Source organism: Chiloscyllium plagiosum, unplaced genomic scaffold (genome assembly GCF_037043375.1).
Source record: "Chiloscyllium plagiosum isolate Xiang-an unplaced genomic scaffold, Cpla_swu_hap1 HiC_scaffold_15, whole genome shotgun sequence".
NCBI classification, from domain to species: domain Eukaryota; kingdom Metazoa; phylum Chordata; class Chondrichthyes; order Orectolobiformes; family Hemiscylliidae; genus Chiloscyllium; species Chiloscyllium plagiosum.
This window is the reverse complement of record NW_028270153.1, coordinates 4022748-4046161: the sequence shown is the minus strand read 5'-3', so window position 1 is coordinate 4046161 and position 23414 is coordinate 4022748. Positions and strand designations below refer to the sequence as shown.

The 23414-nt window shown below is 44.1% G+C and overlaps 1 protein-coding gene across 7 annotated transcripts in view; it reads left to right on the top strand.

Annotated features, from left to right (window-relative positions):
* The window catches only part of LOC122560324 (copine-1-like), a 95790-nt gene extending 77082 nt beyond the window's left edge, over positions 1 to 18708 (top strand). For 6 of the 7 annotated variants that reach the window (XM_043710934.2, XM_087994693.1, XM_043710937.2 and 3 more), the window contains 9 exons: positions 859 to 957; positions 2223 to 2309; positions 2855 to 2914; positions 8186 to 8319; positions 8425 to 8479; positions 9553 to 9604; positions 12625 to 12758; positions 14630 to 14866; positions 17065 to 18708. In XM_043710934.2, coding sequence (XP_043566869.1) covers positions 859 to 957; positions 2223 to 2309; positions 2855 to 2914; positions 8186 to 8319; positions 8425 to 8479; positions 9553 to 9604; positions 12625 to 12758; positions 14630 to 14866; positions 17065 to 17178 — 972 coding nt within the window. In that variant the 3' untranslated portion in view covers positions 17179 to 18708. Of the gene's footprint in view, positions 1 to 713; positions 810 to 858; positions 958 to 2222; positions 2310 to 2854; positions 2915 to 8185; positions 8320 to 8424; positions 8480 to 9552; positions 9605 to 12624; positions 12759 to 14629; positions 14867 to 17064 lie in introns of all 7 variants that reach the window. The other variant, XM_043710933.2, reaches the window with a different exon arrangement.
* Positions 18709 to 23414: the final 4706 nt, after the last annotated feature.

Sequence of the window (23414 nt, the reverse complement as noted above, 5' to 3'; positions counted from 1 at the left end):
TCCAGTGGACTCTGGATGCTCCGCCATTGAATATATTTGAAGCTGGGTTAGAGAGAGTTTCGGACTTTCAGAAAATCAGGTGTGGGGAGGGGGCATGAAAGTGGAATTAAAGCCTAGATCAGCCAAGCTTGTGTTAAATGGTAAAGCGGGCTCAATAGTCTGAATGGTCTACTGCTCCTGTTTCTTCTACTCTGCCTACAATTACCTGGGTACAGCAGCTCTCTCTTCAGGCAGCTCTGTTGGTTATTGCATTGTCCACTCTCTGATTTTCCACCCCAGTTCTGTCTGCTCTGGGTTACCTGACCTGCTGTTGTGGAACATTCCAACCAATCTCAATTCCCCTCGATAGGGAAGGGATTTGGGCATTGGAGGGAAGCAGAAAATCAGCAACTGTTCACCACTTTCACCCCGGGGACTTGTACTAAACACTGTTTGTGCTGACGTTGGATGGAGATAGGAAAGTGTTCGGCTGTGATGCTTGCGCAGTTAAATAGCTTTTCACCAGTCTTGGTGCACCGAGTGATTGATGACTGAAGGCTGTGGATCTCAGATGCCCCACGTCTCCCCTCCGCTGGGCTGGGGTGTGCATCCTGGTGAGGTGAATCATGAAGCTGCCTTATCCCTTTGTGAAAGGGACACCATCTTCATCTCTGTGACCCCCATTCCCCCAAGCATATTCACTCTGCACTTACTCTGTGTTTGTTTGATGTCAGGTGGCTATTAACGATAAGGATGAAAGCACAGGCTCCGATTTGATAGGGGAGTGCACGGTTCCTGCTCAGAAACTGTTGGAAGCAAAGAACCAAGTGGTGAGGCCCTGTCTAATTCTCCATCTTGGCTGTCCTCTTTTCCCTGTAGGTGACCTGCTCTGACTATGATGGTGATGGCTCTCATGATCTGATAGGCCTTTTTGAAACTAACTTCTCTAAGCTACAGCAAGTGGAAATGGGGAATCCGGTGAGAACCTTCTTAATTTCTCTCTCAAATCTTTACGTTAGGTGGCATATGCTTTTTTATTTAAACCCTCCCCCCACCCCCACCCCCCCTTCTTCACAGACCCTGTGTTGTGCTGCGGTGTTTGCTGTTTTTGTGAATTTGGCTTGTCCATCCTGTAAATTTCTGGTTTTGTTTGCACCTTCCCACACTCTTCGTCCTTTTTCAGGTGCTTTCTTCCTCCTTCACTTCCTCTTTCCCACCCCTCCCCTCTTCCTCTGTGCCTTTTTAGGGGGAAGTCAGATTAGTCACAGTGGGTACAGCTCCACAGAAAGAAGAACTGCCCACTTGAGCACAGGGTTTTCTGGTGAGGACTTGATCTCAGTCCAAGAGGAGACAGTGGAGATAAACAAACAGGAAAACAGAAACTATGCAGATTTGGGAATGATGCTGGTTTCAGGTTTTCAAGGGAACTTTGTAACCAAAATAGAATATTCCGCCCATTAAAGAAACAGCTGGTGTCAAGCTAGGGCTTTCAAAGCCTGCAGATTGTAGTAGGAAGAGAAGGTAGGAGATCCACAGGTCTGGTCCCTGACAAAGAGTTGATAAGAGTCATTCCATGTCACACAGAAACAGACCTTTCAGTCTAACCCGTTCATGCTGACCAGATATCCTAAATTAATCTAGTCCCATTTGCCAGCACTTGGCCCACATCCCTCTTAAACCTTTCCTAGTCATAAACCTCCCATCCAGATGCTTTTTTAAATGTTATAAGCTCATTCCATACACACACCACCCTCTGCATGAAAAAGTTGCCCTTTAGATCCCTTACAAATCTTTCCCCTCTCACCCTAAACCCTCTAGTTTTGAACTCACCCTACCCTGGGAAAATAGCTTGTCTATTTATCCTATCCATGCCCCTCATAATTTTGTAAACCTCTATAAGGTCACCCCTCAGCCTCCGACCCTCCAGGGAAAGTAGCCTCAGCCTTTTCAGCCTCTCCCTATAGCTCAAACCGTCCAACCCTGGCAACCTCCTTGTAAATCGTTTCACAACATTCTTCCTGTAGTAGGAAAATGACAGCCATTGTGGGAAAAGGTCATCAATACAAGAGGGAGGTGAAGCCATTGGGGTCTAGAGATGGTCAGCAAATTAGATGGAAAACTTGTTACTGTATCTAGCTGAAGCAAGATGGGTGATGGGAATGGAGTCTAGGTCTGGAGTGAAGAATTGAAATGTGTGATTATACAAAGTGCCATTTTCTGATTGGTGTGTTGTTCCCCTGAAGATTGAGTTTGAATGCATTAACCCAGAGAAGAAAAAGAAGAAGAAGAGCTACAAGAACTCTGGCATTATTCGGGTTCGATCGTGCAAGGTATGTAAATCCTGAAATAAACTTCCCAGCAACAGTCTGAATTTGTGGAAGAATCTACTCATTGTTAGAACCATGCTGCTCCCTGATCACATTATAAAATGCTAATGGCCTTCAGCATTAGCTGCACTGGCACAGTTCCAGCAGGAAACCATTCAGCCCCTCCACAGCTCCAGCAGGAGACCATTCAGCCCCTCCACAACTCCAGGAGGAGACCATTCAGCCCCTCGGGCCTGCTCTGCTGTTAAGTTAGATAATGGTTAATCACTAGCTCAATTCTGTTTCCCCACCTTGATTCTCTGCTCTAATAAAAATCTGATGTCTTCACTTGTAGCTTTTAATTGGCTCTCAGTACCTCTACATTTTTTTTTTGGTTTGCATATGAAAAGGTGCCTCCCGATTTCATCCCTGTACAATCAAACACTACGTTTGCAACTCTGTCCCCTGTCCTGGAGTTCACTGCACAGGGAGTAGATTCTGTCTCTGCCCACATTTTCAGAGACCAGCATCCACAAATGGTACTAATTCCACCTTATTTTATTTAACAGCTGGAAACTGAATACTCCTTCCTGGATTACGTTATGGGTGGATGTCAGATTAATTTCACAGTAAGTAAATTTCAATGGTACTTGAGTGAGTTTGAATGCAGTAAGGTAGTCGTTTAAAGAGTGGGCTATCCCTAATGTCTCTGTCTGTTGTTATGATGTAATATCTTACAGGCCAAGTACTGAACTTGACGCTGAAATTGATAGTTTTGTAGTGGTTGACACTGGAGAACTTCCTATCCTAATGTGTACAGGTCAGAAACTAAGATCCATGAAAGTGCATCTCATCAGTAAACCAGAGAGCAGGAGTTCAATTCCCAACCTGGTAGTTTCAGAAAGTTTAATACAGTTCGACAAAGCCCACAAATAAAGGGATGTTTATCAGTGAAAGTGACCATGAAGGTAGCAGAGTACACCTGGTTCACTGATACCTTACAGTGAAGGAAAACTACCCATCCTTCGGCGGGTTAGGTTTGTATGGGACTCCAGTCCTGTACCAATTATGTACAGTTGGTTCCGCTATAATGCGGGAGTTCCGTTTTCATGCAATCCCGTGTTATAAGAAAATCATGAAATAGCAGCACTATTTAAACTAATAGGACCAGAACCGCATTATAAGCAATACAGGCTTTAAAGGTTTACACTTTAGAAACAGTGTCCCCGATTTGTCAATTGTGTTATAGCGAATTGGCATTAATGAAATGGACCTTATAGCAAAACAACCTGTACTTTGGCAGAATGGGTTGTTGGGCTGGAAATTCAAGGAAAACCTGAAGGCAGTAGGAAACCACAATTGCATTGGAAATCTCTGTTTGAAATTCTGTCCACAATAGTTTCTTTTACCCCCTAGTTTCAGTCCCACCTCCCTGTACATGCACTGATCAGTGATTAATCTCTCTGTCCTGGATCAGTTGGCGAATAGGCTGACACTGGTCATTAGCTTACCTCTGAAGTGACCTCACAAAACACTCTCAGTCTATAGGTCCCACCTCAGGAAGTATAACAGACAATTAATATTAACATAATTTTGTTCAAGGGTGTGGGCATTTATATTTAAAAAGATAATTCAGTCACTCTGGTTTGAGTGAGGCTGATATAAAAGGTCAGGATTTTTTTGTGTGCAGTGTTTGATTTGGAAAGTGTTGCTTTCCATCCTTTAACAGAATGAAGTGAGGGTCAGGAATGTTGTGGGTTTTGGTCAGTTGGTCTAACAGCATCTGGAAAGAAAGATGGCTCATGTATTGTGTGGACATCCCTACTGAGGGAATCAATCTCTTTCAGTATTCTACAATTATGATGGTGTTGCTATCACAGAGACATGGCTGAAAGAGGGACAGGGTTGGCGGCTTAGTGTTCTGGGATATTGATGTTTTAGAAGAAACAGAAGAGGAAGCAGAAGTAGTGAGGGAGTTACATTACTAGTTAGGGAGCAAATCACAGCTGTGTAGAGGGAGGACACCCTGGAGGGATCTTGGATCAAGGCATTATGGATAGAGCTCAGGAATAGGAAGGGTGCAGTCACAATGCTGGGATTGTACTACAGAGCCCCGAGCTGCCAGTGGGTGATAGAGGAAGAGATATGTAGACAGATTCTGAAAAGATGTGAAAATAACAGGGTTGTTGAGGTGGGTGATTTTAACTTCCACTGTGTTGACTGGGGTTCACTTAATGCTTAGGGTTTGAACGGGGACCAATTTGGTGAGTCCTTGAAGGTTGTTTGAAACAGTACGTGGATAGTTGAATGAGTGGGCCACACCGGGTTTGGAGTTGGGAAATGAGCCTGGCTAGGTAATCACAGTTCCAGTGAGAATGTGGATTGGGAGCAGCTGTTTGAGGGTCAATACATACCTGGCATGTGGGAGTCTTATAAGGACCAGTTGGTTAGAGTGCAGGATGGGTACTGTGAAAATGAAGGACAAGAATGGCAGGAATTGGGCACCTTGGATGAGTGGGCAAATTATCAGCTTAATTTAAAAAAAAAAGGAAGTGTACTCCAAAGGGCTAGGCAACAAAAAAATAGACAAAGCCATTGAAGAATAGAGAGAAAGTAGGAAGGAGCTCAAAAGGAGAATCAGGAGGGCTAAAAGGGGCGATGAAATGTCTTTGGCCAGCATGGTTAAGGAGAATCACAAGGTATTTTATACATACATTAGGACCAAGAGGGTAGTTAGGGAAAGAGCAGGCCCACTTTAGGATAAAGGAAGGAGGTTATGTGTGGAGCCAGAGGAAATGGGTGAGATCCTTAAAGAGTACTTTACATCGGTATTCACCTAAGAGAGGGAAGTTGACGTTAGGGAAAGGTGTATGAATACTCTTGGGCAGGTCAACATAATGAAGGAAGAAGTGCTGGGTGTCTTGAAATGCATTAAGGTAAACAAGGATCTCTCCCAGGATACTGTGGGAGGTAAAAGTTGAAACAGCTGGGACTTAACCAATATATTTACATCCTCTTTGGCCTCAGGCGAGGTTCCAGAGGACTGGAGAATGGCCAATGTCCTTCCTTTGTTTAATGAATGGGCTTGAATGGGTTTGTGCGGGGTAAGTCGTGTCTCACCACTGAGTTTTTTGAGGAGATGACAAAAATGATTGCTGGAGAGGCAATGGATATTGTCTACACAGACTTTAGTAAGGCATTTGCTAAGGTACCTCATGGCAGGTTGCTACAGAAGGTAGATTCTTCTAGGATCCGGGGTCAGCTGACTAGATGGATACAGAACTGGCTCGGTCATAGAAGACCAAGTAGCGATGGAAAAGTGCTTCCCAGAATTTAGTAACTAGTGGTGTCCCGCAGGGATCAGTGCTGGGACCTCTGTTGTTTGTAATATGTTTAAACGATCTGGAATAAAATATAGGTGGTCTGATTAGTCAGTTTGTGGATGACCCCAAAATTGGCAGAGTTGCAGATATTGAGCAGGATTATCAAAGGACACGGTGGGATATACATAAATTACAGATTCTGGCAGCGAAATGGCAGATGGAGTTTAATACTGACAAATGTGAGGTGATGAGTTTTAGAAGATCACATTTAAATGTTAATATTACAATAAATGGCAGAACCCTGAGGAGCATTGATAAATAGGGGATCTGGGCATATGGGTCCACAGATCCCTGAAAGTGGTAACACAGATGGATAAGAACATTACAGCACAGTACAGGCCCTTTGGCCCTTGATGTAGCGCCAACCTGTGGAACCAACCTGAAGCTCATCGAACCTACGCTATTCCATTTTCATCCATATGCCTATCCAATGACCATTTAAATGCCCTTAAAGTTGGCGACTCTACTACTGTTGTAGGCAGTGCATTCCTTGCCCCTACTGCTGACGTCTCTCTATATCTATCACCCCTCAATTTAAAGCTATGCCCCTTCATGCTAGTCATCACCATCCGAAGAAAAAGACACACACTGTCCACTTTACCTAACCCTCTGATTATCTTTATATGTCTCAATTAAGTCACCTCTCAACCACCTCCTCTCTAATGAAAACAGCCTCATGTCCCTCAGCCTTTCTTCATAAGACCTTCCCTCCATACCATGGAATATCCTAGTGAATCTCCTCTGAATCCTTTCCAAAACTTCCACATCTTTCCTATAATGCGGTGACCAGAACCGTACGCAATACTCCAAGTGCAGCCCCACCAGAGTTTTGTAAGCTGCAGCATGACCTCATGGCTCCGAAACTCAATCCCTCTACCAATAAAAGCTAACACACTGTATGCCTTCTTGACAACCCTATTAACTTGGGTGGAACGTGCAGGGATCTATGTACATGGACACATAGATCTCTCTGCTCATCTACACTGCCAAGAATCTGAACATTAGCCCAGTAGTCGTTACTCTTGTTACTCCTTCCAAAGTGAATCACCTCATCCTTTTCCACTTAAACTCTATTTGCCACCTCTCAGCCCAGCTCTGCAGCTTATCTATGTCTCTCTCTAATCTACAACATCCTTCGTCACTATCCACAACTCCACTGACCTTAGTGTCATCTGCAAATTTACTAACCCATCTTGCTACGCCCTCATCCAGGTCATTTATAAAAATGACAAACAGCAGTGGACCCAAAACAGATCCTTATGGTACTCCATTAATAACTAAACTCCAGGATGAACATTTTCCATCAACCACCACCCTCTATCTTCTTTCAGTTAGCCAAGTTCTGATCCAAACTGCTAAATCACCCTCAATCCATGTCTCCGTATTTTGTGCAATAGCCTACTGTGAGAAGCCTTCTCAAACGCCTTACTGAAATATACACCACATCAACCACTTTACCCTCATCCACCTATTTGGTCACCTTCTCAAAGAACTCAATAAGGTTTGTGAAGCATGACTAACCCTTCTCAAAACCATGTTGACTATCTCTAATCAACTTATTCCTTTATAGAGGGTAAGGTGGTCAAGAAGGCATACAGCAACCTTGCTTTCATTGGCCGGGGCATCAAATATAAAAATTGGCAAGTTATGTTGCAGCTGTACAAAATTTTAGTGAGGCTATTTTTGGAAAATTGTGTGCGGTTCCGGTTGCCACACTGCCAGCTGACATGAAGGTTTTGGAGAGGGTGCAAGGAATGTTTACCAGGATGCTGCCTGGTTACTGAGGAGAAATTGGATACTCTCTCATTGGAAAGACAGAGGCTGAAGGGTGACCTGACAGATCCACAAAATTGAGAGGCAGAGAGAGGCTGGAAAGTCAGAGGCTTTCTCCCACGTTGGGGAGGTCAACTACAAGATGGCACAGGTTCAAGCTGAGGGGGGGACAGTTTTGAACAAGTCAGTCTTTTGTGGTGTTAATAACTGTGAGGAGAAAAGAAGGGCCAGCATCAGGTGAAGTGGAACCAGAAGTCGTTTTCAGAGTGGATCAGATCAATTTTAGTCTCCATTACCTTCATTGCTAGAGCATAGTAGGCTGTGAACCAAATGCAGGTAAATGGAGTCTGTGTGGTTTGGTGTTAGTTGGCATAGATGTAGTGGGCCAAAGAGCCTCAGTCATAGAGTATGACTCCATCAAGTTAGTCACTCCTTGACTTTAATGATGAATATTAAATCAAGTTAATTTCAAAACAGTACAGAAGGAGAGAGTGTTGGTTTGATGGACGGTACAGGAGGCTGTACAATTGAGACAATGTAACAGTGCTACAGATGGGAAAGTGGCGTTACAGCATGACCTGTTTATTTTGGAAACCTCTATTCTAAATGTGGGATGTTGGAGTGTTAACAGCAGGAGATTTGCGAACAGGACTTGCATATGGACTTCAGAATTTGTTTTTCTGGGAGTGCAGTTTATGATGCATCTTTTCACTGAATGTATTCCACAACTTTCCCTTTTCTCAGGTTGGTGTCGACTTCACTGGATCAAACGGAGATCCCCACTCCTCAGACTCGCTACATTACATCAGCCCGAATGGAGTCAATGAGTACCTGACTGCCATCTGGTCTGTCGGGCAGGTTGTGCAGGATTACGATACGTAAGTTCCATGTTTTCAGGACACTGCTGGCTGGTGGATTAATGAAATGAGAACCCACTGAGTGTATTGAGTTCTGCCTCATCATTGCTCTCCCTGTGTCCACAGAGATAAGCTGTTTCCTGCATTTGGGTTTGGGGCTCAAGTTCCTCCCGACTGGAAGGTAAGAGCAACGGAGAGGCACAGCCCTGGGTTTGCAGGGGTGGTGCTGTGTCTTATGCATTGCATTGTTACAAACTTTCCCCATGTTGTTTCCTGCTTCTGATTTTTCAGTTATGATACTGAAATGCATTTACCATGGAAGAATTTACAATGTAAATATCATTACTACATTTTTCACGCACTATAGATTTACTGCTGCATTTCATAGAATCATATGGAAAAGGCCCTTCAGCCCATTGAGTCTGTTTTTAAGGTTGAGAATACCACATGGTATATCTGTGAGCTAACCTTATCAAAATGAACAATTTTATTACTTGACTGACTGCTCCTGAGTCTGCAACCTGACTTGGTGCACAAAACTAAAGCGTGCCACTGTCTAACCACCATTTTCTGAAAAGTCACAACATGCAACTTGTCTGTTGAAGTACATCAATCCCCAGTATCTCTGAATCTCCTTCTGAACTGGGGCTATCAATCTGAAGCTAACCACCACGTTATATCCTTGAGCTTCCAATAGAGAAGCTGCCACACCCCAGTGGAGCTCCAGCGCCTCAGGCTGAACAGTTATGGGTCTCTGGATCAGCTCTGTAGGGCAATCTGCTGTTTGGACCGTTGTCATCTTACCCAATCACAAAAGGAGGCCATTCAGCCTATCATGTCTTCACCAGCTCTCTAACTGAATATTGCAACTTAGTGACATTTTCCTGCTTTTGCACCATAACCCTTGCTCATTGTTTCTATGTAAATAATCACCCACTGGCCTCTTAAATGCTTCAATCATGCATCCTAATAAAGAGCTTATGCTCAAAACGTCGACTCTCCTGCTCCTCGGATGCTGCCTGCCTGGCTGTGCTTTGCCAGCACCATACTTTTTGACTCCATCACACATGCAGGCAATGTGCTCCAAGCCTGTCTTATGCTGCGATCCAGGAGTGAGACTGATCACTGAGTAATGTAGGTACAGGGCATTGACCCAATGGGAAGGGGTGAACCTGGGGGTGTGGGCAAAAGGTTGTTGAGAGAATTTCAGTGAGGAAGATTTTAAACCTAATTGTTGTTTCCTACTTCCTGCAGGTTTCCCATGAGTTTTCCTTGAATTTTAATGCCACCAACCCATACTGTCAAGGTAGGAAATTTCTCCATCTGTCTGTTTGAGGGTAGAAAGGAAGGCAAGTGTAGCGCAATGTGCTTTTTGTTCAGTGTGTCTTCCTGCTTAATTCTGGCAAGCTTGTCTGTTGTGTTTGGCTTTCATTTCATCCATAGCCACCTCAGTGTTTTGGTGATACTGGATACAGTAAAATCACAAGTCACCCATGTAGGCATTTGTTTAAATGGAGCTTTGAGCTAGCACAGAATGCCCCTATGTAACCTGAAATGCCATACCAAAAATACAAATGAAAATGCTGTGTCCCCGGCATTTTTCACATACTTAAGTTTTATATTTTAATTTGTCTTCCAATGGCCTGACCTTGTACAGTAAGCATGTACCATCCTTGTGTGTTCCACCCACAACATCATGCCCCACATTCCCCCCTCACTGATTTGAGGGCCGATTGGTGAAGGTTATTAACTCTGGGATTGCGATGGGCAGTTCATGTTGGAAAATGTGAAACAAATTTAGGATTGGGAGGGGACAGCATTACATTTGGTGTTCAGAATATTCCAAGATATGAGTTGGAGAGATGCATTTCCTATTTCTTCTCCATCCCCTGCTCTTCAGTGGTTCTGCTGCCAATTGGAAACCATTGAACCTTTCTCAGTTGCTCCTCCAGTGTATCTGATCACAGCAAGTCGAAGCTATCAGAGTTTGAATAACTCTGCAGTGGAAAGCCTTGCCTTCCTCTCGAAGCCTCCCCTCTTCGTACACATTGAGGGTTATTGTGAGATTTATATGTTATTGATGTTACAAATAACACTCAGTCTGCCTCCCGTCAAACAAAGCTGTATAACTTTGGCTGCTCGTCTGGGTCTGGAACTGAAGGGATCAGCCGTTGGAAGCCGAGCTTTAACATTTCCCTTCTAATGAGTTTGGACATAGTGCTAGTGAAATGTCCAGTTGCTTCTGTTTTGTTCCAGTGAGTTGACATGGGATCGTATTCATATTTTTGAGACTATATACGTGGCCTCCTAAGTTTCCAGGATAACAGAGTAGCGTTTTGTCAGTTAATGGTATTCAGGACTGTGGGGCAGTAGTGGGAGGCTGCCATGCAGTCATGGATCAACCATCCTTTAATGGAAGGGCTGTTTCAGAGGCTGAATGACCTCTCCTTGTTGTTCTTTGGGGTGTCTCAATGTTTTTATCACCTGGTTCATTCTAAGGGGAGAAGATTTGCACCACGTTCAGAAATCCACTTTCAATCTCATCAATTCTGTGTAAGGAAATTCAGTCTGTCCCTGAATATTGCCAAAAGAAATCTTATTAGCCCACACCTGGCCAGTCAAATATTCCCCCTTCTGGAATACAATGAGCCCTTCCCATCCTCTGCTCTCAAACACTGTTAATGGCAAGAACATCCAATCGGCTGCAATCGGCATCTACAAACTACAGAAGCAAGGGTTTGACTTTGAGTCTTTGTTGTCAACAAAAATCCTCCACATAGAGTTTTTGTTGTCTTTGTACTGTTAAGAGACGTGGAGTGTGCACCAACATCAGTAACACCCTCACCACATCCTCCAGATTGATGGAGAGGGGAATCTACAAATACTGCATCACAAGTCAGTGCAACACCGAAGGCCGAATGGCCTATTGTGCGCTGTTATATTCAAAGCTGTCCTTGGTAAGCCAGCTCCATTGGTCAATCTCTTCAGTCAGGTGAAGACTCGGTAGAAACTCTTGACCATGAGAAGCCAAAATAAGAGCCCCTCTGACCGCCACTAATGTAGGATGAAGGAAGGTGGTGTCATCGCTCAGAGGTGACACACTGGCAATCAAGCCTCTCTAATCCCCGTATTGCCAGAAACGTAGTGTATTTTAAAAAGCACATAATCCCATAGTTTACTTCTAATCTTGAAGGAAAGCCCATATCAGATTTCTGTGCTGTATTGAAAATGACTATTTATTTCAAACACTGGGTCAAGCTCTACAAATTACTGATCAGCTTATTAACATTCCCTTATGCACACTGGCACAGACTGGGATGGAGGAATAAAAACATGCAAAACAATTCTCTCGTGTTTGTTCACAAGATCTGTTGGGTTGATTCTTGCTGAAGTTTTTTTTTGGATAATTCCACTGTTTTGCAAGAGGCACATGTTGTTTATTCATTTATAAAAGATCTCTGACTTAAGTTAAAAAGTCAGAGACTTGGAAGTACAGAAACCGCTGAAGGAACGATAAACTGGCTTTCTTCAGATTTAAAGTGGGTTTTGATTCTGAGGAAAAGAGAAACAACTCCTGAGTTGGTTGAGATTTGATCACCTCTCTTTATGTTGCTCATTTACCCGAGAGCCAATCACAAGACTGGCAGGCAAAACTCCTTTCACATCAGTAACTAGTTACCAGTCCATAGACAATGTTGTGTTGCCAGCCAGACCTCCACCTGAATACGGAGCCCCTCGTCTCCAGTTTCTCAATAATTGCTGCTTGTTCCAGCAGCTGTTTCAACATTGCTTGCCATGACGGTCAGGTGACTTAATTGTCAAAATCTGCAGCAATCCTTGACGACACCAGTTTTGAAACATTTCTTACCCATTTCAGTCAACAATCTTAATAAACACAAAATAAAATGACATGGCCTTCACGGTAAGAGGACCTAGTTTTAGGCTGGGGCTTTGCATACTGGGGCATTGGGACACTGTATAACAGGCAGAGTGTGGATCGATGCTGTATTCCTGATTGGGAAAAAATGATGAATTGCACAAGATCTCAACAGGGAAAAAAGGTGTGATTCACCAAGGGGACAGAATGATGGCATGTTCTTTAATAGAATTTTTGCCATAATATTTGGTTTGATCTCCCATTTGTGCAGTCTATGTAAGACTGAGTAATAGTGCTCTCTACCTCTCTCTCCCTCGTCATCATCTCTGTCGGTCTGTCTCTCCTTGCCTCTCTTTCTCTCCTGTTCCTACTGCCCTTCCCCCGCTCCACTTTCCCCTGTCTCCGACCAACCGTTCCCCCCCCCCCCCCCCCCATCTCTGTGCTAACAGGAGTACAGGGGATTATTGATGCATATCGAAATGCTATTGTCAACGTCAGGCTATACGGACCAACCAACTTCTGTCCCATTATAACCCACGTGTCGCGATTTGCTGCTGCTTCCACTCAGACAGGGACCGCTGCGGTGAGTACCCAGGCAGGGAGGTTGGAGCACAGTGTTAAAAATTCCGTGAATTAAGAGAAACTTGCTGATAAAAAGATCAGTAACTGGAAGAGAGATGTTTAACGTAGTTGGCCAAAGAGCCATAGGAGAAATGAGATTAGTTTTTCAGCCAGCGAGCTGGGATCTGGAACATGGTGTCTAACACAGGGCTGAGAGAAGGTTCAGTAAAACTTTCAAAAGAGAGTTGGATTTTTAATTTGTTGGTGGGAAGTGAGCATTGCAGACAAAGCCAACATTTGTCCTTCAGTAACACTTCAATAAAATAACTTGATGGAAATTTGCAGGAGAGAGATTTGCAGGGATCAGCAGGAGTAGGTGTGAAGAAGTTGGTGTTTTTTGTGCTCTTACTGGGCTGTGCCCACAACAATGTCACTGCACTATGGAGGGGGCGTGGGATCAGGTAGCTAGTGCTAAATGGTTCCCAAGGCAGTAGACAGTATCTGTGTTGTGTAGAAATATGCTTATTGTCTTGATATTTTTTAATCCCATTGTCGGAGCTTTGTGAGGGAGTGTCATAACTAGTTTGGATCTTGCGATGACTTTTGTGCCAGAAAAGCTTGGTCACAAAACATTGTCGGGCTTGATATTAAAGAACTGGTTCTCGATATCCTTTGGGAATCTGCTGCCTTATTCAATGTAGCTTACAGGTGACTCCGGTTCTGCTGGTATGTGACCTGGAGGTGGTGGTGTTCCCATGCTCCTTCAGCCTCCCTCTTCTGAATGGGAAAAGGGTCCTGGCTTTGTGATATTGAAAAACCCGTGGTGAGTTTAGATGTTTGATCAGATGAATTACAGTATGGAAACAGGCCCTTCGGCCCAACGAGTCCACACCGACCCTCCAAAGAGCAACCTGCCCAGATCCCTTCTCCCACCCTATATTTACCCCTGACTAATGCACCTAACACTATGGGCAATTCACCTGACCTGCACATCTTTGGATTCTGGGAGGAAACTGGAGCACCTGGAGGAAACCCAAACAGATGATCAATAGATCGGTCAGTCCTGAGTAAGGGAGATTGTGTGGTTCGATTCACGGATCAGTCCTTTCCACACTATACTGAGTAACAGCTAGCAGGGGTCAGATACTTTCTTATCAGTGTGTGGGGGCTGTAGCTAGTGAGGGTGGGGGTGGGACTGTTCAATCTTCTCATAGAGCTGTTCAGCATGGAAACAGATCCTTTGATCCTACTCGTCCATGCTGACTAGATTCCTAAATTAATCTAGTCCCATTTACCAGCACCTGGCCCATATCCCTCTAAACCCTTCCTATTTATATATCCATCCAGATGCCTTTTAAATGTTGTAATCATATCAGCCTCCACCACTTCCTCTGGTAGCTCATTCCAGACATGCACCATCCTCTGTGTGAAAGAATTGTCCCTTAAGTTCCTTTTAAATTCTTCCCCTTAAGCCTTAAACGTATGGTGTCTGATTTTGGGCTCCCCTGCCCTGGGGAAAAAGACCTTATCCATGCCTTTGTTATGTTATAAACCTCTATAAGGTCACTCCTCAGCTGCTGATGCTCCAGGAAATACTGCCCCAGCATAGTCATCTCTATCCAGTGATTTGTTTTCACCCCACAGTCCTCTCTGGAATTGCCTTGTGATGTGGGAAATAATTGGCTATGGGCATGATCTTCTGCAGTTACATGGCTCGATAGAGCAGCTGGGAGACAGGAGTCATGTGTTGAGTGCATGTGAAACTTACTTCATCTCTCTAAAAGAACTTCATTGGAAAAATGGCAGGGGGCGGTGGAGTTGGGGGCAATAAGTTCTAAGGATCTTGGTATTTGCATCATCTCTGTTGTTTTGGTTCTGATTCTGGCCCTTCAGCAATATTACGTTCTGCTGATTATCACCGATGGGGAGATTACCGACTTGGACCAGACACGGGATGCGATTGTTGAAGCCTCAAAGTTGCCGATGTCCATCATTATAGTTGGTGTTGGCGGCGCGGATTTCAAAGCCATGGAGTTCCTTGATGGTGATGATGGTGTCCTGAAGTCGCTGGCCGGAGAGCCTGTCGTCCGAGACATTGTGCAGTTTGTCCCCTTCAGACAGTTTCAGAACGTAAGTAGGAAAGACTGAGAGTTAAACTGGGCTCTGTCCCACGCTCTGGAACTCTTTCACATGAATCTAACCACCTGCCTGAGCTATGGTGTGTAACAGCCGCCACAGAGGCAGTGGGTAGTGATTTCAAATTCCACTCCAAAACTGGAACACAAGGTACAGGCTGACCCTTTGATGTTAATGATTTGGACGAGGATTTAAGATAGATCCATGCTGTTTCTATTAGCTGCGAGGTCCATAAACAGATTTGATGTGATTGAAAAATTTGCGAGTTGAGTAAATGTTTCACCTGGAGCTGGGTGGACCTGGAACCTGCTGCCTGAAGAATGGTAAAGACCCTCTCCACGTTTTGGCAGCACTTGGAAATATAGTCGCGGTAATTTAAAGGGCTACCTTCAGAGAGCTGGGTTGTGGATTTAGCTGAAGAACTCCTGGCCTGCACTGACCGAATAAGACTCCTGTGTGTTTAGTTTTTCACATTTCACAGTTAATACTCAGCTGCTTTATCAGGTGAAGGTAGAATATTCCATAGCACTATTCTAAGGAAGATCGGAGGAATTACCTTGGGGTTATTGGCCCAGTGACCTTAGCCACCTATCCACATCAATGAATCCAAATATCTGGCTATTACTGCTGGAGGGAGTTTGCTATGTACAGATTGCCTGCTGTGTTTGAAAGCAGTTGTTGCATTTAGCATGGTATTGAATCTTGCTTCCCTCATTGAGTTTGCCAATCATTGTACGTTGGGTAGACTGAGGTCTGACTCAACTTTGAGTCTTCAGTGCAGAAACAGGCCATTCGGCCCACATGGGCTGCTATTCCACAGCAACCCCATGCTCCACCCACCCACCCAAACCCCGGAATCCTACTCCTTCCAAGATTTCATCAAGCCTCCCCTAAAATACATCAACACAGCCTGCACCAACTATTCTGGTTGGCAGTTGGTTCCAATTTCTGGCTATTTTACATAGAAACATAGAAAATGGCAGTAGGCCATTCAGCCCTTTGATCCTGCTCCACTAGCTGATCATCCAAGTTAATAGTACGTTCCCACTTTCTCCACGTACCCCCCTCTCTGACTCCTTTAGTCCTAAGAACCAAAACTAACTCCTCAATGTTTTGGCCCAGCCTGCTTTCTGTGACAGAGTTCCACAGGCTCCCCACTCTCTGGTGAAGCTAAAAATCACGCAACACCAGGTTATAGTCCAACAGGTTTAATTGGAAGCACTAGCTTTCAGAGCGCTGCTCCTTCAGGTGGTTGTGGAGGACACAATTGTAAGGCACAGAATTTATAGCAAATGTTTACAGTGTGATGTAACTGAAATTATACATTGAAAAATACCTTTATTGTTTGTTAAGTCTCTCATCTGTTAGAATGACCATGTTAGTTTCACTTCTTTCATGTGGATTCATGAATCCATGTAAGACTCTGTTACCTCATTTTTTAGATTAGAATCAGTCTAAACATTATGGCACAGACAACAGCACACAGGGGGCTAACACCTTCAACATCTTATCTGGCTGACACCAATTGTTACAGTTAACCTGAGAATGTAAATTTTAAAAAAGGTTTTGTGATTTACACATGAAAGAAGTGAAACTATCATGGTATTCCTCCACTACCACCTGGTGAAGGAGTGATACTCTGAAAGCTAGTGCTTCCAATTAAACCTGTTGGACTATAACCTGGTGTTGCGTGATTTTTAACTTTGTACACCCCAGTCCAACACCGGCATCTCCAACTCTTGGTAAAGGCATTTCTCCTCATCTCGGTCTTATATTGTATCCTTAAACAGGTTCTCTGTCATTGGTGACATCCTTCCTGCGTTGACTCTGCATAATCCTGTTACAATTTTATAGGTTTCTGAGATCCCCCTCATTTTTCCAACCTCCAGTGAATATAATCCGAACCAATTTAGTCTATCCTCAGTCAGTCTAGGCATCTCAAAAGTCAGTCAGATAACCCTCCTACATATACAGAATATCCTTCTTCAGATAAGGATAAAGAGTATCTGTTATAGAAAATAATTCCTTCTTTTGTTTGAGTTACTTTTATAATTCATGTCCTTGATGCAATGATGGGAAGGTTGTGGAATTTGATTGGTCACTGTTGTGAGAGACTATAGGCACTGGTAAAGACCAATGTTTCTCTATAAAGGTTAACACATGGTTTTATTTATTACCTGTTTTGTTTCTAGGCTCCTAAGGAAGCCCTGGCCCAGACTGTCCTGGCAGAGGTGCCCAAGCAGCTAGTGTCGTATTTCAAGATGAGAAATCTGACACCACTGAATCCGCCGAAGCCAGCCCAGTAACCGTTCACCCGGGACATGGGCTGCACTGTGTCTGTGTAACGTTAGCACCAACCTCTGTAGAGACACACACCCGTGCACACAGACACCCACACGTTATAATCGGGGACCAGAATCTCTTCTGATGACGGTCACATACAAGTATACCCAGTGTTACCAACTTTTTTCGAATCCTGCAGATTGTAGAAATTATTTTTTAAAACACTTAACCTTGACATAGCAGATTTTAAAATGCAGTTTTCCATAATCCTCCTTTGTGAACTACAAGGCTTAAAATATATGCAAGTACCTGTTGCCAGTCTGTAAACAGTTCTGGGAGGACTGGGGCTTTACTGCTAGCCCACCAAAACTGACTTACAATCATCATTTTTTTACTAGATTAGATTCCCTACAGTGTGGAAACAGGCCCTTCGACCCAACCAGTCCACACCGACCCTCTGAAGAGTAACCCACCTAGACCCACTTCCCTCTGATTAATGCACCTAACGCTATGGGCAGTTTAACATGGCCAATTCACCTGACCTGCACATCTTTGGACTGTGGGAGGAAACCCACACAGACACAGGGAGAAATGTGCAAACTCCACACAGACAGTTGCCCAAGGCTGGAATCGAACCTGAGACCCTGGTACTGTGAGGCAGCAAAGCTAACCACTGAGCCACCATGCCACCCTACTGACCAGTGACTTTGTGGGCTGGGGATGTGAAACCTATCCAAGTTCTCAGTGCAAACTGTTTGTTGGCTTATTCTTCAGTGTGACCTATCGGATTCTATTTCTTGGTTGAGGAATTTGGTTTGGAGCCTGATCTAAACACATCTGTTCCCCTCCCCCACCTCCACCCCACTGTTCTGTGCTAGCATATGGCTGCCTTTTCACTCTGGCTGGGGTTTAATACCTAGCTTTCTTTGGGGCTGAAAGGCAGGTGAGGCCCCTCTGGTTTATCTGGTCCTGGTCTGGATTCACCCCACATTCAGAGAAGCCAGGGGTTCATAGCCACTTGGTTTCATTTTCCAGATTGCCTGATCAGTAACTGGCTCAATTTGGGTTCCATCTCAAACTGAGTTGTCTAGTTTGTAAGTCGTTTTGTCCTTGATTGTTTGCTCTGTTTACGTCATTGTGTATCTGAGAGAGCTTTGTGAAAACAAATATTGACTCTACTGTTCAGTGCATTCTCTGCTGCCTCGCACAGCTGACTTTCCAAAGCTTTATTCACTGCTGCATGCACCTTATAGAAATGTTGCTAATGGATTTACAATAATCGAGTATCTAGGTACTATTGATGGCAATTGGCTTTAGAATGCTTTCATTCCTGTTCTTGAAAAGGCAGTGAATGTATTAAGACACTGTGATCTGTAACCAAGTTTCCTGGGGTTGGGATTTTCCAGCTATTAGCTTCTGACCTGTTGTTTTCTGCTGCAGTGTTTTTCACTATTTTCAGTCTGTCAGTGGGCACTGGTTAATGTCTGTATGTTGGCAGGTTATGAAATTGCATTATTTATCTTGCATTGGGACAAAATATTTTTTAAAAACTGTTTTGTTTGTCAATGTTTTAGTTTTTATACTTTATGCAACATTAAATGCAAAGAGGTCATTTTTCTACAGCGGTGAGTGGGTGGGTTTGGGGAACAGATGGAAATGCTCTCAATTTGCCAAAATTAAACACTTGCCTTTGTGAATAATTGGCCGGTTCCTGTTCAATTGTCGTCAAGAGGTCTCCAGCTGCCTTTCCCTGGGCCGCCTCCAACAGTTCCCCCACTTGTTGGTGGGGTCAGTCCCTGACACCTTACATTTGTACAGTCTGTAACTAAGCTGGTCAAGTTTGGAGTCAGCTCCTTCCTCTTCTAAGTTAGTATCACTTTAGTGAATTACATTAGCCAAGTACTAGATTTACAAAGGTCCACAGGGGGATGTTAACAATGATTTGCCCTTCATAAATTGGAAGAGTAGATTACATCAGTCTCCCCAATCTTTATCCAACATAAAACCACTTTCCACACTGAGCTGAAATGGACAGACAGAAGAATACAACATGAGCGCAAGTACTCTCATTATTCAACACTTAATAAAGAGCTGCTGACCATCTCAAGTTCCAGCTGAGAAGCCCTTGCAGTTTGTTTACATTCTGTATCTCAGGCTGGACTCGGCCATTTCCCAAAGTGATGGTATGGGTGCAGACCTCCCCGTGAATCAATACTCAGCAACACATAGTGTAAATGATATGTGGAACTTGTTCAAGGGGCAACTATTGAGTGTCCTTGATAATTATGTACCTGTCAGGCAGGAAGGAAAGGGTCGTGCGAGGGAGCCGTGGTTTAATAAGGAATTGGAATCCCTTGTTAAATGGAAGAGGGCGGCCTATCTCAAGATGAGACGTGAAGGTTCAATTGGGGCGATTGAGAGTTATAGGGTAGCCAGGAAGGACCTGAAGAGAGAGCTAAAAGCAGCAAGGAGGGGACATGAAAGGTCCTTAGTAGATAGGATTAGGGAAAACCCTAAGGCTTTCTATAGGTATGTTAGGAATAAAAGAATGACTAGGGTAGGAATAGGTCCAGTCAAGGATAGTAGGGGGAAGTTGCGTGTGGAGGCGGAAGAGATTGGGGAGACACTGAATACTTTTCTTCAGTATTCACTCAGGAACAGGGCATTGTTGTCGATGAGAATACTGAGGCACAAATAAGTAGAATGGATGGCTTTGAGGTATGTAGAGAAGAGGTGTTGGAAATCCTGGAAAAGGTGAAAATAGATAAGTCCCCTGGGCCTGATGGCATTTATCCTAGGATTCTCTGGGAAGCAAGGGAGGAGATTGCAGAGCCATTGGCCTTGATTTTTATGTCCTCTTTGTCTACAGGAGTAGTCCCAGAAGACTGGAGGATAGCAAATGTGGTTCCCTTGTTCAAAAAGGGGAGTAGGGATAGCCCTAGTAACTATAGGCCGGTGAGTCTCACTTCTGTTGTGGGCAAAGTCTTAGAGAGAATTGTAAGGGATAGGATTTATGCACATCTGGATAGGAATAATGTGATCAAGGATAGTCAGCATGGTTTTGTGAAGGGCAAGTCGTGCCTCACAAACCTTATTGAATTCTTTGAAAAGGTGACGAAGGAGGTTGATGAGGGGAAAGCGGTAGATGTGGTATATATGGATTTTAGTAAGGCGTTTGATAAGGTTCCCCATGGTAGGCTACTGCAGAAAATACGGAGATATGGCATTGAGGGTGAGTTGGAGGTTTGGATTAGAAATTGGCTGGATGGAAGAAGACAGAGGGTAGTAGTTGATGGCAAAGTTTCTTCATGGAGTGCCGTCACTAGCGGTGTTCCGCAAGGATCTGTTTTGGGACCATTGCCGTTTGTCATTTTTATAAATGACCTGGAAGAGGGGTTAGAAGGTTGGGTGAGCAAGTTTGCGGATGATACGAAAGTCGGAGGAGTTGTTGACAGTGAGGAAGCATGTGGCAGGTTACAGCAGGATATAGAGAAGCTGCAGAGCTGGGCAGAAAGGTGGCAGATGGAATTCAATGTAGCTAAGTGCGAGGTGATTCACTTTTGGAAGAATAACAAAAAGATGGGGTACTGGGCTAATGGTCGGATACTTGGTAGTGTGGATGAGCAGAGGGATCTTGGTGTCCATGTACACAGATCTCTGAAAGTTGCCACCCAGGTAAATAGTGCGGTGAGGAAGGCATATGGCGTGCTGGCTTTTATTGGTAGAGGAATTGAGTTCCGGAGTCCTGAGGTCATGATGCAGTTGTATAAGACTCTGGTACGGCCGCATCTGGAATATTGTGTGCAGTTTTGGTCGCCATACTATAGGAAGGATGTGGAGGCATTGGAACGGGTGCAGAGGAGGTTTACCAGGATGTTGCCTGGTATGGAAGGAAAATCGTATGAGGAAAGACTGAGGCACTTGGGGCTGTTTTCACTAGAGAAAAGAAGGTTTAGGGGTGACTTGATTGAGGTGTACAAGATGATTAGGGGGTTAGATAGGGTCGACAGTATGAACCTTTTCCCGCGTATTGAGTCGGGTATTACAAGGGGGCATAGCTTTAAATTAAGGGGGGGTAGATATAGGACTGATGTTAGGGGTAGGTTCTTCACTCAGCGAGTTGTTAGTTCATGGAATGCCCTGCCAGTAACAGTGGTGGACTCTCCCTCTTTATGGGCATTTAAGAGGGCATTGGATAGGTATATGGAGGATAGTGGGTTAGTGTAGTTTAGGTGGGCTTGGATCGGCGCAACATCGAGGGCCCAAGGGCCTGTACTGCGCTGTATTCTTCTATGTTCTATGTTCTATGTTCTATAACCGACCCACACATTGCGATATTGTAATGGTTTATTTTCTGCACTTTTCACCACACTCCACTTGCAAATTAAATTATTTAAAGTGGGCAGAAGACACACCCAAACCAGTGATGTGAGGGAAGCCATGCCAGACTGTTTTAGTTTTTGGCATTTTACTAATATTATGTCATTAAAATTCTCAGGCTATGATTGGAAACACCACCAAGTTTCTGTTTTTAAATCATCAGCTAATAGTGTTAGAGCATAGAACATTCCAGCGCAGTACATGCCCTTCAGCCCTCAATGTTGTGCTGATTAGTGGAACCAATCTGAAGCCCATCTATCCTATGCTATTCCATTTTCATCCATTTGTCTTATCCAATGACTATTTAAATTCCCGTAAAGTTGACGAGTCTGCAACTGTTGCAGGCAGGGCATCCACGCCCCTCCTACTCTGAGTAAAGAAACTGCCTCTGACATCTGTCCTATATCTATCACCACTCAATTTAAAGCTATGTCCCCTCATACTAGCCATCACCATCTGAGGAAAAAGGCTCTCACTGTCCACTCTATCTAACCTGATTATCTTGTATGTCTCAAATAAGTCACCTCTCAATCTTCTTCTCTAATGAAAACGTCCTCAAGTCCCTCAGCCTTTCCTCATAAGACCTCCCCTCCATATCAGGCAACATCCTAGTAAATCTCCTCTGAATCCTTTCCAAAGCTTCCACATCCTTTCTATAATGCGGTGACCAGAACTGTACGCAATACTCCAAGTGCTGCCGCACCAGAGTTTTGTACAGCTGCAGCATGACCTCTACCAATAAAAGCTAACATACCATATGCCATCTTAACAACGCTATCAACCTGGGTGGAACTTTCAGGGATCTATGTACATGGACACTGAGATCCTTCTGCTCATCTACACTACGAAGAATCTGGATGTAGGTTTGCTCGCTGAGCTGGAAGGTTTGTTTTCAGATGTTGCGTCACCATACTAGATAACATCTTCAGTGAGCCTCTGGATAAAACACTGGTAGTATAGTCTGCTTTCTATTTGTGTTTGGGTTTCCTTGGGTTGGTGATGTCATTTCATGTTCTTTTTTCTCGGGGGGGTGGTAAATGGGATCCTTCCGGAACTCTTATCAACAAACACATTTACTTGGATCCCATTTACCACCCCCTGAGAAAAAGAACAGGAAATGGCATCACCTTTGGAAATGAAGCCACTACAGGAAATGACATTACCGACCCAAGGAAACCCAAACTCACAAATAGAAAGCGGGCTATACCACCAGTGCTTCATCAGGAGGCTCACTGAAGATGTTACCTAATATGGTGACAAAACATCTGAAACCGAACCTTCCCACTCAGCGAGCAAACCTACATCCAGAACCTCAGCTGAGCTACAAATCTTCTCAAAACTCGCTAACTACCAAGAATCTTACCATTAGCCCAGTACTCTTGTTGCTGGTTGTTTGCAAAGTTGGTGTAGTTAATGTTTGAATATCCTGTTACGATGAGTTGAGATACAGCTCCTGATGTTTCATGGTTTCTAATCTCCTATCACTGCTCTCCCTGGTGAGTGCTCTTGCAGTTTCTTTTGCTTGGTGTTTATTCACCCAGAAATCTAATAGCCATTGAATCCCAAATGGTTCCCTAATTTTTAAAATTACTTCATGGGATTGTTGTTGGCTGGGCCATCATGTATTCCCCATCCCTAATTGCCAGAGGACAGTCAAGACTCAACCACATTGCTGTGGGTCTGGAGTCATGTTGGCCAGATTAGGTAAGGACAGTGATTTCCTTCCCTAAAGTATGTTAGTGATCCAGGTGGGGCTTGATAACATCGGCAATGGTTTGATGGTTATCATCAGACTCAATTCTAGATTTTTTATTCATTGAATTCAGATTGCACCATCTACCGTGGCGGGATTCAAACCCAGATCCCCGAGTTTTACCTG